The sequence below is a fragment of the Pan paniscus genome, chromosome 6, assembly GCF_029289425.2.
Source record: "Pan paniscus chromosome 6, NHGRI_mPanPan1-v2.0_pri, whole genome shotgun sequence".
Lineage (NCBI taxonomy): Eukaryota > Metazoa > Chordata > Mammalia > Primates > Hominidae > Pan > Pan paniscus.
In genome coordinates this window covers 41,162,509-41,179,152 of record NC_073255.2, presented here as the reverse complement: position 1 = coordinate 41,179,152, position 16,644 = coordinate 41,162,509, and the positions used below count along the sequence as shown (strand labels likewise).

The 16,644-nt window shown below is 38.4% G+C and overlaps 1 protein-coding gene across 10 annotated transcripts in view; it reads left to right on the top strand.

Moving 5' to 3' along the window:
• The window catches only part of MATCAP2 (microtubule associated tyrosine carboxypeptidase 2), a 65,977-nt gene that overhangs the window by 29,629 nt on the left and 19,704 nt on the right, over positions 1 to 16,644 (top strand). For 8 of the 10 annotated variants that reach the window (XM_055115840.2, XM_055115841.2, XM_063606201.1 and 5 more), the window contains one exon: positions 2,875 to 3,563. The exons of the other annotated variants lie outside the window; for them this stretch is intronic. In XM_055115840.2, coding sequence (XP_054971815.1) covers positions 2,875 to 3,563 — 689 coding nt within the window. The remainder of the gene's footprint in view (positions 1 to 2,874; positions 3,564 to 16,644) is intronic. 10 annotated transcript variants of the gene reach the window in all.

Here is a 16,644-nt window from a genome sequence, read left to right as displayed (position 1 = left end):
CTCGTGCTAAGCTTCTCAGGAGATAATTAGCAAGTGAACTGAAATGCTGTAATTCCTGGGGAGAGAGGTTCTGTCAGGCATATACTGTCACCCCGCTGCCATACTTCATTCCTCCTTGAGTATTTTGACAGGTGGTTTAGGACTTTTTTTTTTAGTATCTGGAAATGTGTAGGCTGTTTCAGATGGCACAAAATTATGAATTTGGAGGTCACTGATGCTTTACGACAAAAAACTCAGCAAGCTCAGTTCTTTGGTCATAAAGCTACTAGATCTTAGAAAACAGCATTTTCACATTGAGTATTCATTTTTAAAAAAATCAGTACAACATATATGTAATGAATCATCAAAACAAATTCTTCAGAGTAGTCTTATTTATTGATTTTAATTTGATGTAACTCTGTCCCTTTTTATTACGAAGATCAACTGAGAAAACAATCTGATTTCCTCCCTTTACGTTTCCGGCTACACCTAGTCCTTACCCTACTTCCTAGGCTTATGCTTATTTGAGTTCTTTCAGTCTTTCCCTTTTTGTATCTATTTCGGTTTTCTTTTCATTATCACCTCTTGTCTCCTAAGCTTGTGGTGTCGTTTGAGGGAAACCGACATTATTCCTGGGCATTTGGGCTACAGCCTGTGTCCTGGTATTCCTTAGCCTGTTTGCTTGGCCTGCTCAGTTTTGACTGTTAGTTGGCAACACGTAAGTCTATGAAACTCCTGAGAAACTGGGAGCTACCAGCCTATGATGAACGTTTTGTTTATTTGTCCAGTTAATTTTGTCTTGTTGAGTCTTTAACATTTATTGAACAGCTTCTTTGTACAACCTGTCTTCAACATGACCCTATGTGATCTAGCTCCTACCTCTAAACTTACACATATAATAGACATTTAGCCCCTGCAAGCTTTAGAAATACCTTTATGTTATCTTTTAGACACCAGAATTCAGATTTCACATGCTGGCCTAGAAAATGTAAGTAAAAGGACTTTTAAATACCTTACATATTTGGATTATTATCTACTTTAGTACTGTCTCTTTACCCTAGACTCTATGACTCCTGGGTTTTAAAAACTAACATTTAGATAAGAGTTTCTCTACCTTGATACTGTTGACATTTTGGAATGAATATTTCTTTGTTGTAGGAGATTGTCCTATGCAGTGAAGGATGTTTAGCAGCATCCCTGGCCTTTACCTGCTAGATGTCAATAGCCTCTCCCCAGTTGTGACAACCAAAATGTCTCTAGACATTGCCAAATGTTCCCTGGAGGGTAAAATTGCCTTCTGTTAAGAACTACTGGTTTAGGGTCTTTCCTGTTATATTTTCAGGTCTGCAGTAATCTCATATTTGAATGGTCCCAGAACTACAAGTACATATTTATTCAGAATGGTTGCAGAATTGCATGTTTAGGGTCATTTATTTATTCATTTGTTTATTCAGTGAACACTTATTGACAGGAGTTGAGCTGGAGTCTTGTTCAGATGAGATGTATTTAAGACAAACTCTTCATCAGTTTAGAATTGAATCTGAAAACCCTTAAGGGCCTACTTGAAATCTCATCTGTTTCTCTTCACATTGCTTCCTTCCTCATCTGAACTGTAGGTTATTGTTTGTGTCTTTTGTTTTTCATGTTTAATTATATACTACATTGTATTATTGTTGAAATCTTCATAGGAATGCCTTGTCTTCAGAGCCAGATTAGAAGCTGGTTATAGGTAAGAACAATGTGTTTATACAGTTGTTTATCAGAGCCATGTGCTGAATTAGTAGCATTCTACGTATTTGTTGAATGAAAGAATGCAGATCAACACAGTTTTAAAGTAGTGAATGCACAACAGTATATCCAGTGATTCTTATCTGTTTAAAGCACTTGTGAGTTCTAAAAACAAAGCTGCCCTCTCCTTCACTTGCCATTTGATATATTAATACCTTTGTAATAGTTATTAAAATTTGTTTTTCTAACTTGCCAAGAAAAAACCCTTGTTTTTCTTTAACCTTAACGTACAGCTTAGAATTATGAAGAAAATCAACCAGTTATTCATACTAAGCGACATTACTAAAACATGCTTGAAGATGCCATCTGTTTAATCTTAACAATGGTTTTTGAGTAAATAAGGCTTTGTTGTCCTTCTTTTACTGATAGCTACCTTTATATATATTTCCAAATTTCAAGATTGTATTGTCTTTGAAAGTGCCTTGGATTTTACTTTATTATAGAAAATACTATTTTAAAATATATCATTTCTATGAAATCCACATTCTTTTTTTTTTTTTAAGATAGGGTCTCACTCTGTCACCCAGGCTGGAGTGCAGTGGTGCGATCTCAGCTCACAGCAACCTCTGCCTCCCGGGTTCAGGCAATTCTCATGCCTCAGCCTCCTGAATAGCTGGGATTACAGGGGCGCACCACTATACCTGGCTAATTTTTGTATTTTTTGGTAGAGACAGGGTTTCACCATGTTGGCCAGGCTGGTCTCCAGCTCCTGCTCAAGTGATCTGCCTGCCTCGACCTCCCAAAATTCTGGGATTACAGGTGTGAGCCACTGCGCCCAGCCAAAATCTACATTCTTTTGTAGAATCAAGTATTCAGATTATTTATGTATATTATCTCACATATTAGACTTTGATCATCTAAGTGGTTTGAAGCTGAGGATTTTTTAGATAATTTAACTTATATATACTCATAGAGAAGAGAAATGACAGTAGCTAGCATGACCAAAGTTTAGTAATATATCCTTTTAATATTTAAAATGTTTTTTTCTAATGATTACTGCAAAATTACGAAGTTTAAAGAATCTTCAGAATACCTTTCCTAATAAACAGTTTGCTTCATCTGGTATCTTTGTTATTTCTTTTGTTTTGATTTTGTTTATTAACACAGAAAAGCTTCACTGGCCTGAGCAAGAACTTGCTAAGAAGTCTATTCTAAATGCAGAAGATTCATTGATCATTGACAACAAAAGAAGCATTTCACATTTGTCCTCGGGAGTGCTAAAAGACATTTTCACAACTGGAACCAGTAGTTACAATGTCCTGCTACAGAGCAAGGAGGAAAAAAAGTATCATTCACAAAAACAGTCTTCCTCCACCTACTCCAAAAGATGTAGAAAACCCAGCAAATCTCCTAACACTTCTCGTAGCAAAGATCCTCGCAGGATGAAAGCCCTGGTGCCTGTGACAAGCAGTGGTACTTGGTACTGCCTGGAGAGGCGGCCTGCTGTTTTTGTCACTAGTTCAGTGTCAAGTCCTGTAAAGTTTACACATGATATCTCTGTTACAGGGAATGGCATAGTACTGCCACCTAAACCCAAAAGCAAGGTCAAGTGGTGCCATTTCTCCACTCTTCCAAAGCCAAAGCCTCAGCTGTCTAGAAGCTTTGAAAAGGGAGATGACTTTTCTGGGAAGAAATTTTGTATATTGACTGCTATAAAACCCACCAACTTAGAGAAAGAAAAACTGAGATTCTTCAAATCTGACTATACCTACAATCCTCAGTTTGAGTATGCCAATCCTGCTCTGCCAAGCGTATTAGCTAAGCATAGCCACGCATCTGACCGATTTCTTAAGCAGGTAAAATGCCATTTCAATAGTGGTAGTTCATTTTTATGTACTAAAACAATTATCTGTGATCTTATAAGCAAAAACAAAGACATTTAAAAATATTCAAATTATTTCTATGTTATGGTTAATTCCCACTCAGGACATGTAAATGTGCGACAAGATGAATATTACCTGTATATAAACTCCATTGCATTCATCAAAATTTATAATCTGTTATATAGACTCTTTGTGACAGGAAGCAATTATATTAGGAAGACAGCTTCAGATTCTGGTTCTAAGCTTTCATGTGGGAGTTACAAACTTGTGGCCAATTTGGCCGCCTACAGACAAGTGTTGGGTAGCCCACACTACGTTTTTGTTTTCTAATTGATTTCTTTGTTGTTTTTTGTTTTTTTCTGAGACAGATTCTTGCTCATTGCCCAGGTTGGAGTGTAGTGGCGCGATCTTGGCTCACTGCAGCCTCTGCCTTCTGGGTTCAAGTGATTCTTGTGTCTCAGCCTCCCGAGTAGCTGGGACTACAGGCACCCGCCACCATACCCAGCTAATTTTTGTATTTTTAGTGAAGATGGGGTTTCACCATTTTGGCCAGGCTGGTCTCGAACTCCTGATCTCCAGTGATTTGCCCGCCTTGGCCTCCCAAAGTGTTGGGGTTGCAGGTGTGAGCCACCATGCCTGGCCTCTAATTGATTTTTTAATGTCTTAGATGGAGCATGCAATCCCTGGTTCTTCCTATTGTGTTAAATTCCTGGCTTGCTTAGGCTCCGGTAAGTAGTTTGGGAACCGAAGCTTGATTCTTGTCCATGAACTTGTTAATGCTTCACTGAAATTGTTAATCATCATCAAATAAATATTTAAGCACTTATTCAAAGATAAAAATAATGGGATTTTCAAAATTATCTTCAAGGTTAGCAAATTATGATGTGAACGTTATGAATAATACTTTTAAATTGCTCACTTTAAGCCCTTAGCAGTTTTGTGTTTTACAGGGCTATAATACATTTCAGAACCTCATTTAAGCATTTGAGAAGAAATTAGCTAATGTTTATCTGCAGGGCATAGTTTTGAGATCATAAAGGCTGACGATATTTGGTCAAATTAACTTTGTTCACGTTTTTATAATATATTAGCTTCAACTTGGCATTGTCAGTGACTGAAAATCTGTTTGTAGGATAGGTAAAACTGCATGGTTCTCTCGCCTGTGGTGCATGTCCTATTTTAGCATTTTTGCTGATAATAGTTATTTAGTCTTGCGGCCAGCAGATATTTTGCTGTTTATTATAGATAACATGGAATCTGGCCAGTCTTTTGAAGCCATTATGTAAAACTTAATTATTTAAAGCCATTATGTAAAGATTAAAATAATTTTAATCATGGTATTTACTTTCCTTTGTTAGGGTCTCTTTGCTTCTGTATTCTTTAATGGGTATTTGCTTTTTAAAAAATGTGCTGAGATTGTGCTAAAAATTGTGATTCAAATTGATAACTTACTAATATAAAGTGGCACTTCTGGATGGGAGAAGGCAGCATTAACATAGTGATTACATAATCCACTCTTAGGCTGTACTACTTCCACATTGTAAAATGGAGTAAAGAAAATACCTACTTTAGGAGATTATTTTGATAATTAAATGAGAGAATGCTTAGTGCATATATTTGCAGTTATCATCGTGCTTGGCACCTACAAAGCACTAATAAAGAGGTTAGCTGTTATTTTTATTTCTATTTGGCAGCCATTCTTACATGTGTTTTTTTGTGTGTGTGGAAATTGTAGTCGATTGAACAAGGCTTTCACAAATATAAATTTTACAATGATAAAAATCCTATTTGCATTTTCCCCCTGATGCTGAAAGAGATGGCTGAGATTTATTTACCAGTATTCCTTAATTTGGAGACCTACCCCACCCCTACCTGTTGGGAAAGAGATTTCCAACCATTAGATGAAAAAGAATGCTCTTTGATTTCTCTGGAGGGCAATTTGGGAGCCTCAGCAGCCCCACAGTTTGAGAGTTGACATTGCTTGGCCTGTGGCTTTGCAATTTTAATTTTGATCCAATTCCAGCTTTAGGAGATTAATCCTACACTTGAATTGCTTGAGACTTCTAAGTAGCACTAGCAATCTTAGCTGACTTGTACTGCAAATGCCACCATTTGGGAGAATATTCTCAATAAATGCCAAGTATACTGTTTAAACCACTTTAATCAAAGAAATACATGGTACAAGACCTCTGGGAAAATATACTTAAATTCTTCTTCAGCTACCGAGTGAATAATGACATGATATCATACATCCATCTCCTCCTTAGATAAAGCAGCAGCTTCAAGGCTGGTCTCCAGGACTCAGAAACATGATACCCAAAGGGGCCAGGATGGCCAACTAGCCCCATGGTCTCTGGCTTCTACCTTTGAGGCCTTGCCAACCCCCAGCTGACAGTCTCTTGAGTTTCACAATCCGGATCTTGGTAAACAGGCAATCTGTATTGTTTTGGAGGATGATTGTGGTCCTCTTAAGTGCACAGATTAGCAGAATGATGCTAGACTTTCGCGCACAGATAAGTCTGCCACAGTGGAACCGAGGCAGTGCTCATGCTCTGTTCTCCCCATCATTGTCAAGGAGTTCCAGGCCTCAGGTTTTTTGGTCTAGGCAGTATGTCCCTAGGGAGGCACTCAGACCACTGAGGTGATACAGGACATACAGCAGGCTGCAGGACTGGAATATAACTCTAGGTGTAGCCTGCTGAGCCCTGGCTTGCTGCATGCTGGCAGCCATGGTAGCCTCAGCTTCCTGACTCTTAGAGACGTTTAAACTTGACAGAAACTCAAGATGTCTGTTTTCTGTGGCTTTGGACCTTTGCAGGAAAGAGTACAGTGCTTCATAGGTGCTAAGGAAGGGATCTGGAATTAGAGCCTGCAGAAAGCTACTTGGGGTCAGGTGCATCCTCACCAGTGGGTCAGAAGTAGATTCTTAGTAGTACTCTTGAGCAGTAAATAGTTCAGATAAAATCTGCATATTATCTTAAGTTCATGTGAGTTTTGCATCATACTTCATATTGCATCTTTATTCTAATAAAGAAAAATGTAAATTGCCTATCTTCAAGTAAAATGGATACTTTAAGAATAAACAAGGAGGCTGGGTATGGTGGCTCACACCTGTAATCCCAGCACTTTGGGAGTCCGAGGCAGGCGGATCACTTGAGGTCAGAAGTTCGAGACTAGCCTGACCAACATGGTGAAACCCCGTCTCTACTAAAAATACAAAAATTAGCTGGGCGTGCTGGTGGGCGCCTGTAGTCCCAGCTACTTGGGAGGCTAAGGCAGGAGAATCGCTTGAACCTGGGAGGTGGAGGTTACAGTGAGCTGAGATCGCACCACTGCACTCCAGCCTGGGCCATAGAGTGAGACACTGTCTCAAAAAAAAAAAAAAAAAAAAAAAAAGCATAAACAGGGAGTATCTTCCCATGATTATGGCAACCTCTCTATTCTCCCCCAAGGTGAAAAACAGAAAGTTAGTACTAAAGCTTTGCCAACAAAAAACAGCTGTTTTCATGAACAGCTTACTCTCAGAAGATTACATATTAACAATTGCTCACCTGTAAAATTAGCCCTGTCACCAAAAGACCTGTAGCATCTTTTTTTGAGACAGGGTCTTGCTCTGTTGCCCAGGCTGGAGAGCTGGGGTGTGATCATAGCTCACTGCAGCCTTGAACTGCTGGGCGCAAGCGATCCTCCCACTTTAGCCCCCAGCCCCAGTAGCTGGGACTTACAGGCGTGCACCAGCACACCAGGCTAGTTTTTAAAAAATTTTTGGATAGGTGGGGGGGGTCTCACTATGCTGTCTTGGCTGGTCTCCTGAGCTCAAGTGATCCTCTGGCTTTGGCCTCCCAAAGTGCTAAGATTACAGGTATGGGCCACTGCGCCGGGCCTGACCTGTAGCATCTTGAGGGGAAAGCATAGACAAGGCACCTTCTGGGAAGAAAAACAGCAATCAGGAAAAGCCAGAACACCGTATGTCTCAGAGCAAGCAGAGGTTCTGATGAGAACAAAGTCGTAATTTACTAACTACAAACATAATACTTTTTTTTTTTTTTTTTGAGATGGGAGTCTCACTCTGTTGCCCAGGCTAGAGTGGCAATCTCCACTCACTGCAGCCTCAGCCTCCCAGGTTCAACCAATTCTCTTTCCTCAGCCTCCTGAGTAGCTGGGATTATGGGCACCCGCCATGACGCCTGGCTAATTTTTGTATTTTTAGTAAAGACGACATTTCACCTCATCTGTTGGCCAGGCTGGTCTCGAACTCCTGACCTCAAGTGATCCACCCACCTCGACCTCCCAAAGTGTTGGGATTACAGGCATGAGCCACCGTGCCCGGCCCATACTGTCTTTCTAATAATAAAACATTAAGAGTGATATATCTTGATTTATTATAAAAAGACATATCCATGAGTGAAACAGTATAGTTGCAGTAAGAGTTGAAAAAGAAAGCTGCAAGAAAGGTTCTTTTTTTTTTTTTTTTTTTTTTTAAGATGGAGTCTCACTCTGTCACTCAGGCTGGAGTGCAGTGGTGCAATTTCAGCTCACTGCAACCTCCGCTGCCTGGGTTCAAGCGATTCCCCTGCCTCGTCCTCCCAAGTAGCTGGGATTACAGGCGTGCGCTGCCACGCCCGGCTATTTTTTTGTATTTTTAGTAGAGACAGGGTTTCGCCATGTTGGCCAGGCTGGTGTTGAACTCCTGACCTCAGGTAATCCACCCACCTCGGCCTCCCAAAGTGCTGGGATTATAGGCATGAGCCACTGCGCCCAGTGAAAAGTTTAATTTTAAGAAAGGGTTTGATGTTTCTCAAAAAAGGCATTTTCATCACAACCATATAATTTAAGAGTTAGGGTATCATTTGATATCGATAGATGTCTATTTGAGTGGAAAAACTATTTTCCTTGTGTTATTGTATCTTACATTTTTTTTTTTTTTTTAAACAATCTCCCTTTGTCACCCAGGCTGGAGTACAGTGGTGCAAACATGGCTCACTGCAGCCTTGACCTCCTGGGTGCAAGCAATCCTCCCACCTCAGCCCCGCAAGTAGCTGAACTATAGGCATGTGCCACCATGCCTGGATAATTTTTGTATTTTTTGTACAAACGGGATTTTGCCATGTTGCCCAGGCTGGTTCCAAACTCCTGAGCTCATGCAGTCCACCTGCCTCGGCCTCCCAAAGTGATGGGATTACAGGCATGAGCCACCACACCCGGCCCTAAATTTTTTTTTTACTACCTTAATGGAAGTTAATAGTTCTGTGCTGTCAAGAGTAACTTAGTAGAGTTATTGGAAACCTCAGATATATTTAAAATAGAGGTTTCATTCTTATTTGGCGGTCATTCTGCCAAAATAGAGAAAAGGAAAGGACTGTGATTCCGACAGCCCCTTTTTCCCTACACCAGAGCAACACAGCACACAACACTCAATGGCATAGCAGTGCATTTGCATTTATAGACTTCATATTTTATTTATTTATTTATTTATGAGCCAGAGTCTTGCTCTGTCACCCAGGCTGGAGTGCAATGATGCAGTCTCGGCTCACTGCAATCTCCATCTCCCAGGTTCAAGCAATTCTCCTGCCTCAGCCTCCCGAGTAGCTGGGACTATAGGCACAGGCTACCATGCCCAGCTAATTTTTGTACTTTTAGTAAAGACAGGGTTTCACCATGTTTGCCAGGCTGGCCTTGAACTCCTGACTTCAGGTGATCCGCCCACCTTGGCCTCCCAAATGCTGGGATTACAGGCGTGAGCTACCACACCCAGCCAGAGTTCAAATTTTGAAAGTAAGTACCTATGTGGACCAACTTCATTATGTTAGGAAGTAAATTCTGATTTTCATCTTCCTTGGTTAGTAAACTATATAGTCATGGTATATAGGTTCACAAACTCAGATGCCTGTAGGATCTGGGCAAAAATCATAAATGAAACTGGCTGAGTACAGTAGTAAATTGGAAATCAGAGAGCAGTTATTTTGTTTGAGCCACAGTTTGGAACCAGTATCTGCGAGATTTTCAAGGGAAGGTAGAAACCTGAATTTTATATGAAGTCTTCCAGTTTGTAAACATTGATACCCAAGTCAGTTAAAACACAGGCTGAGGCTGGGCATGGTGGCTCATGTCTATAAGACCAGCCTGGCCAGCCTAGTGAAACCCTGTCTCTACGAAAAATACAAAAATTATCTGGGCATGGTGGCGCATGCCTGTAATCCCAGCTACTTCGGAGGCTGAGATGAGGATTGAGAGAATTGCTTGAACCTGGGAAGTGGAGGTTGCAGTGAGCCAAGATCATGCCATTGCACTACAGCCTGGGTGACAGAATGAGACTCTGTCTCAAAAAAAAAAAAAAAAAAAGAAACACAGTCCGTCCAGGCCAATGAAGACCTCTCTGTGGGCCACATTTTCCCCTTGGATTGCCATTTTGCTACCTCTGATTCACCAGCTCTATTTCACATAGGCTCCATTTTATTAGAATCAATGATTAGTATGGCAAAGACTTAAATGTGATCCTCTGAAAACAGTCTTTTGATTTTAGCGTTTATAGTGTGAATGGAATAGGCAATTCATTGTTATATTAAAACACATACATAATAGGTACATATATAATATTACATTATTGTGCTTTAAAACAGGTCAAATGTTCATTTTTCTCTTTTGATAGAAAAAAATTTAATTGGAAATAAATTGCCTTCACTAATAGGATGTCTTGACGTAAAATTTCTTTAAAGCTAAGTTATAATTGTACTAGTATTGAAATATTTTATCTTTGTAGACCTCAGGTTGTCAAAACAATGAAGGGGAGGAAAAAGTAAGCCTTCTTGAAATTATACCTTTTCCTCGGTGACATGATATTCTGTTTAGCGAATCACAAACCTTTCACAGATACACTGAAGTTATAAGGTTTTTAGAATTTTGAGTTTAGTATGTTCCATAGTAGCCTTGTGTATTAGATCGGAGAACTGGGGTTATTTCTTAACCTAAATAGCAAGAAAGATTTTTTCACAGATCAGAGATGGAAACTCCCCCATCAGATTATATGTCCTTGGAAGAAGATATGACCTTGATGACTCATTGAAAGGCTTTGTTGATTTGCCTTTGAAAACTTGATTAACATGTACATTCTCAGGTTCTTACCTTAACAAAGTCTTTTCAACAAAACAGGTTGAATATCTGCTTTTCTCCTTGTAGGTGGTGAAAGAATAGTCTGCGGTATTTAGGCATTTATAAATATCTTATCCTCATAGCAGTTACCCTCTTATTTTCCCACTCACCCTTTTATACATCCAGAATACTCCCAGCCCTGATAACACAGAAATTCAGCCGAGAATACAAGAGGGGGGTATAAGGTGTGGGGTGGGTGTGTGGAGGCAAGGAGGGTCAGATAAGTTACAGGTGACAACTTAATTCTTTGCCTGGCTGTGTCATTCATTGAAGGCACAGTCAGTGTCTGAGATGTATTTATTTTCTAGGTTCTGCATAGGTAGAATATAATATTTTGAAATATTTTGGTTTGTTTCTTTTTATTACAATTCTATAATATTTTGAAATATTTTGGTTTGTTTCTTTTTATTGCAATCTGGTCCTAGTCTGCAGTTCACGTTACAGAAAACTGGATTGTTGGCAAAAGTACTTTTGCTCCTTTCTGTCTCTCCCCTGCTCTCCACACTGCTGTCAGTGTCTTCCTACGATGCAAATTTGATCATCTCACCTCTTCAAAAAAAAACTTCAGGGCTCCTCATAATTTAGGATAAAGTTCAAAATCTTTGTCATGGCCTGCAAGGCCTTATACCAAGGTCAACTGTATTCTCCCACAGCATCGCACGTAAATATCTGTCACAGCATTTATCCACTGTTACCATCCTTCAGTTTCTTGTTTGTCTTTATCCACAGACCAACCTCCTTGAGAGAAGTGTGTTTTTCTTTGTTTTTCTTATTTCAGTTATTCCCAGAATTGAGCGCAGTTCCTGGCACTGAATAAACAAGTTTCCCAGTGCCTGTCCATTCCAGGAACCCTGCAGTCTTGTCAAATCAAGCTCTATTTCACTTTCTTTAGTTTCTATATGCTTATGATGATATTAGCCCCTTTTGCATGGAATGTCCTCTATTTCCTCTAATCCCCTACTTCTATTTCCCTTTTTTCAATGATCTCACAATACTTTATTTATAATTCCATCAAAGTATTACTACATTGGATCTGTTTATATGTCATCTCTGCCAGTCTAATGGTAGAACAGGGACTTAGATTCTAAAATATAAAACTGCATAAAAGTGACAGTGATTGTCACATAGAAGGTGAGGAATAGCTAGATAAATGAATGGTCCTTTTTGCTGGTATGTTAAAAATGTAGTGAAATACTTTATAAACAGTGGATCCAAATTTGTGACCCAGGGGTCAAGTTAAGCCTGCATATATGTTTTGTTTGGCCAGCACAGTGTTTTATAAAGCATTGGAATGTAAATATGCTCTTCTTTTGCCTCTTCCAGATGTCTTATAATCAGTAGCTTTACACAGTGATTGCTGCTTACAGCTGAAGGGATTTTAGTGTGTGACTACCACTGTCCCATTAGTTTGTGGCTACAATACCTTAAATGGAGGCCTAATGATCTGATTGAGTAATCACAAATCTTTATGTACCTAATTTGCTACCAGGAAGCAATGACCAGCATTGAAAAACTCATTTAGTATCTTGCTTTTCATTCTGAGAAGCTTAAAGAGCCAGAATATGTATATGTGTGTATATATATCCCATGCTTATCTGAAGTAACCATTTTCGGACTGTTCTGAGGCGCACCACCTAAGCAAAGGAGCCATACGTGTTGGAAGACATAGAATATTATATTCATCTCCAACATTCACTACACATAGTATCATAATAAAAGCTTAGAGGAGTCTTTTGTTTAATATTTTCCAAACTAATTTGGCCTTGAAACCTTTAAAAAACAGTATCTTGTTGACTGCTTTCCCTCAAGAAAGTTTGGAAAACACTGGCTTAAAGAAAAGGACTGTCTTGAGATCCTAGGGATTATTCTGTTTGGGGGAGAAGTTTTAGATTCTAGAATTTTCTGAAAAGGAGAGGAATGAAGGGAGAGTTGGAGTGGTATATTAACTAGTAAGGCAGGAAAAACATAACCTTGAGTAAAAAGTTGGAGGGCAAACCAATTACCTTAAATTCTGAAATTAAAACCCAGTGATCTTCTGTTAAAACTTAAGTACTTTCTACAGTCATATGGGAAATAAGCACATTCACAGCCCCTCCATGCTTTCATTTTGTCTTCACAACTCTGTGGGGTAAACAGGGCAGAGATTTTAATCTCCCTTTTGCCAGTGAAGAACCTAAACCTGAGAAAGGTACAACGACAAACCTAAGAGCACACAGTCAGCAAATGGTGGGGCCCCAATGTAAAACCAGGTCTTCTGACTTCTAGTCTTTCCACAGCATTATCCTACCCCCTATCATACTGGTGTCCTCATTGTATGTAGTTTTTCATTGAGTGAAAACTGCAGTTGAGAAGGGAGATAGTTTTTTAGCACATGATTGATGGTCAGGTTTCCAGATTGCTAAACAGTAAACAAAATCAGCAAGTAAACCAAAAGTTTGTCATTAAACAAAATACTGAGATTTTTCAGAAACTTTATTATCTAAGTGTTGAAAGTTTTATATAGAAAACTTTTTTCTAGATTAGTGATTTCAATGTTAAATTATGCTATTCGATTACTCTTCCCTTTAAAAAAATAGCTTTATTAAGATACAATTCACATGTCATACTAAAGTATGCAGTTCTCCTGCAATGTAAAACTAAACTAAAAAAAACATAAGCAATAAAATAGACCGGACACGGTGGCTCAGGCCTGTAATGCCAGCACTTTGGGGGGCCAAGGCGGGTGGATCATGAGGTCAGGAGTTTGAGACCAGCCTGACCAACATGGTGAAACCCTGTCTCTACTAAAAATATAAAAATTAGCCGAGTGTGGTGGCGGGCACCTATAATCCTAGCTACTCAGGGGGCTGAGGCAGGAGAATCGCTTGAACCCGGGAGGCGGAGGTTGCAGTAAGCCAAGATCGTGCCACTGCACTCCAGCCCGGGCAACAGAGCAACACTCTGTCTCAAAAAAGTAAAATAAAATAAATAAAAATAAAGAGAGTACAGTTCAGTGGTTTTTAATGTATTTAGAGTTGTGCAACTATAACCACTAATTCTAGAACATTTCGTCACCTCAAAAAGAAACACTGTACCCATTAGCAATCGTTCCCCATCTCACCAACCTTCCAGCCCTAGGCAACCACCAGTCTATTTTCTGACTTTCTGGATTTGCCTGTTCTGGACTTTTGATATGAATGGAATCATACAATACCTTGTGGTCCTTTGTGACTGGCTTCTTTCACTTATTATAATGTTTTCAAAGTTTATCCATGCTGTGTTCTAGCATGCATCAGCATTTTTTATTGCTGAATAATATTCCATGTATGGATATACTACATTCTATTTTTTTTATAATTTGATAGACATTTGGGTTATTTCTACTTTTTGGCTGTTAACGCTGTATGAACATTTGTGTACACATTTTTTATGGACAAATGTTTTCAGTTATCTTGGGTCCACATCTAGTAGTGGACTTGTTAGTACATATAATTTCTCTATGTTTAACCTTTTAAGGAACTGCCAGACTGTTTTTCAAAGTGATTATACCATTTTAGTTTCCCATGAGCAGCATGTGAGCATTCCAGTTTCTCCACGTTCTCATCAGCCCTTTTTTTTTTCTATAGACATCCCAGTGGGAGTGAAGTGGTATCTCATTGTGCTTTTGATTTGCAATTCCCTGATGGTTAATAATGGCCATTTTGTGTATCCTCTTTGGAAAATTGCCTATTTCAGATCCTTTGCCAATTTTTCAGTTGAGTTATTTGTTCTTGAGTTGCAGGAGTTCTTTATATATTTTAGATATCAGATATGAAATTTGCAAACACTTTCTCCCATTCTTTGGGTCACTTTTTATTTTTATGATAGTATCCTTTGAAGCACAATTTTGATGAAGTCCATCTTATCTTTTTGTTGTTTGTGCTTTTGGTGTCATATCTAAGATCCCACTGCCTAATCCAGGGTCATGAAGATGTATGCCTATGCTTGCTTCTAAGAGTTTTATTGCTTTAGCTCTTAAGAGGTTAAGGTCTTGGATCCATTTTGAGTTAATTTTTATATATGATATGGGATAGAGGTCCAACTCCATTCTTTTAAATGTGGATATCCAATTGTCCCAGCCCCATTGTTTGAAAATAATTTGATTACATACTGTTCTAATTTTAATAGAGGAGAATAAAAGTGCTTCAGGATCCTGAGATGACAGATCTGTAATATGAATAATGGTGCTATTCTATTTTGTGTGGCATTGTAAGTGACATTCAGATGAGGAGAGAACAATTACTCATTTTGCTTTTATTTCCTCTTTGCTCTAGATTCCAGGTCTCTGAAAATCAATTTGTTTTGATGCCTATAAGATATGCAAAGCTTTATTTAAAATATTCTCTTCTTCAACTGTATGCTTCTGGTGAAGAAAAATCTTTTAAAAATTTAAAAATATATTCTCATTCTATAAAGTGGGAAACATTCAGAAATGATTTGTGAATAGAGATAATAATAATTTAGTAAAAATATGGGTTTTTTTGTTCAATGTTTTTAAAAAGGCAAAAATGTATTTGGTTGCTTGTTTCACATCAGTTTTAGCAAGAAGTGTTATCCTACCTGACAGTGTGTCTTGTGGAACTCAAGAGTAGATTCCGTTATACTATTTTCTAACAAGGTAATGGTAATGGAGGAGTTGGCCAAGTACATTTTAAGATGTACACAAAGGTCCAAAGTCAGATTCATGCGGACTAGGAGGCTGAGACCTGGACAATAGGGATAGGTGTGTGTACATTAAGATGTTCTGGTTCTAGGAATTTTAAAACTGATTTATGAAAATTTGTAATGTTACATTGCTTTCTACTTATGTCGCTATTCTTAGAGTTGGAAGGAAGCAAAGAATATATTTGATATCTGTGGGCAAATCTGGGCTGGATTTTTAGGGAAGTGGCTCTCTGTTCCATGAGTTAACCTCAAGAATGCAAAATATACCAACTGTTTTCCTGCTAACAATCATCCCTACCTAAAAATCTATTATAGAAAAATATTAGTTGAATTTTTAAGATTTAAAAACAATTTCATGTATTTCTTTGTTAAATGCAAATACTCCAGAGAAGGGATATCAATGCCTACCTGGCAAATGGGAAAAGGTAATTAGATAGTGAATAGAAAGGCCAGGAGATTCCAAAGTAGAAGGCACTTAACCATTTGTTTTTCCAGTTAGAAAAGTAGTTTATATTCAGTATAAAAACTTAGAAAAGTGTGGAGAATAAGAATCCCATAATTCTACCACTCACAGGTAACCACTATTGACCTTTGAGAGTATTTTTCTTTTCCCATGCTTAATGATCATAATTGTGGTCAATGTACTTTCACTTACTTACCATAAACATTTTCTCATATCATTAAAAACCATCAACATTTTTTATGTCAGCATCAATTTCAGTGCCTGCATATTTTTCATATAATAGGTGTATAGTAATTAACTTGAATATTTAGATTGTTCCTTATTGGACTTTTTTATTTCAGAGAAACAGTTTTGTTAGTCATTTACTCTAGGGAGCTTTTTGCCTACAGCCTGTGGGAATGAGGCTAGTTAGTGAGATGTTCAGAGGAGAATGTTTCTTTTTCAGTGCAGGTTATTCTAGACATCCTGATGTGTCTCAGAGTGCTTCTCTTCTTATTAACTTACCTAGAAATAATGGCATTTTTTAAGAAAATAGTTTTATTTATTTACAGACAATAAAATTTACTCATTTTAGGTATATATTGCTGTCACTCTCTTTCCCTGAACCGTGTTCCCAGGCAACCAATGATCTGAAGTGGCCATCTGATCAGTTTTACTCAGGTCTTTTTATTGCTAAGAAAAGTTGCCTTAATTTTGAGTATTTCTCTGAACCATTTATTTTAGTTTTCTTTTATTCATTTTTATAATTAACAGACTTCA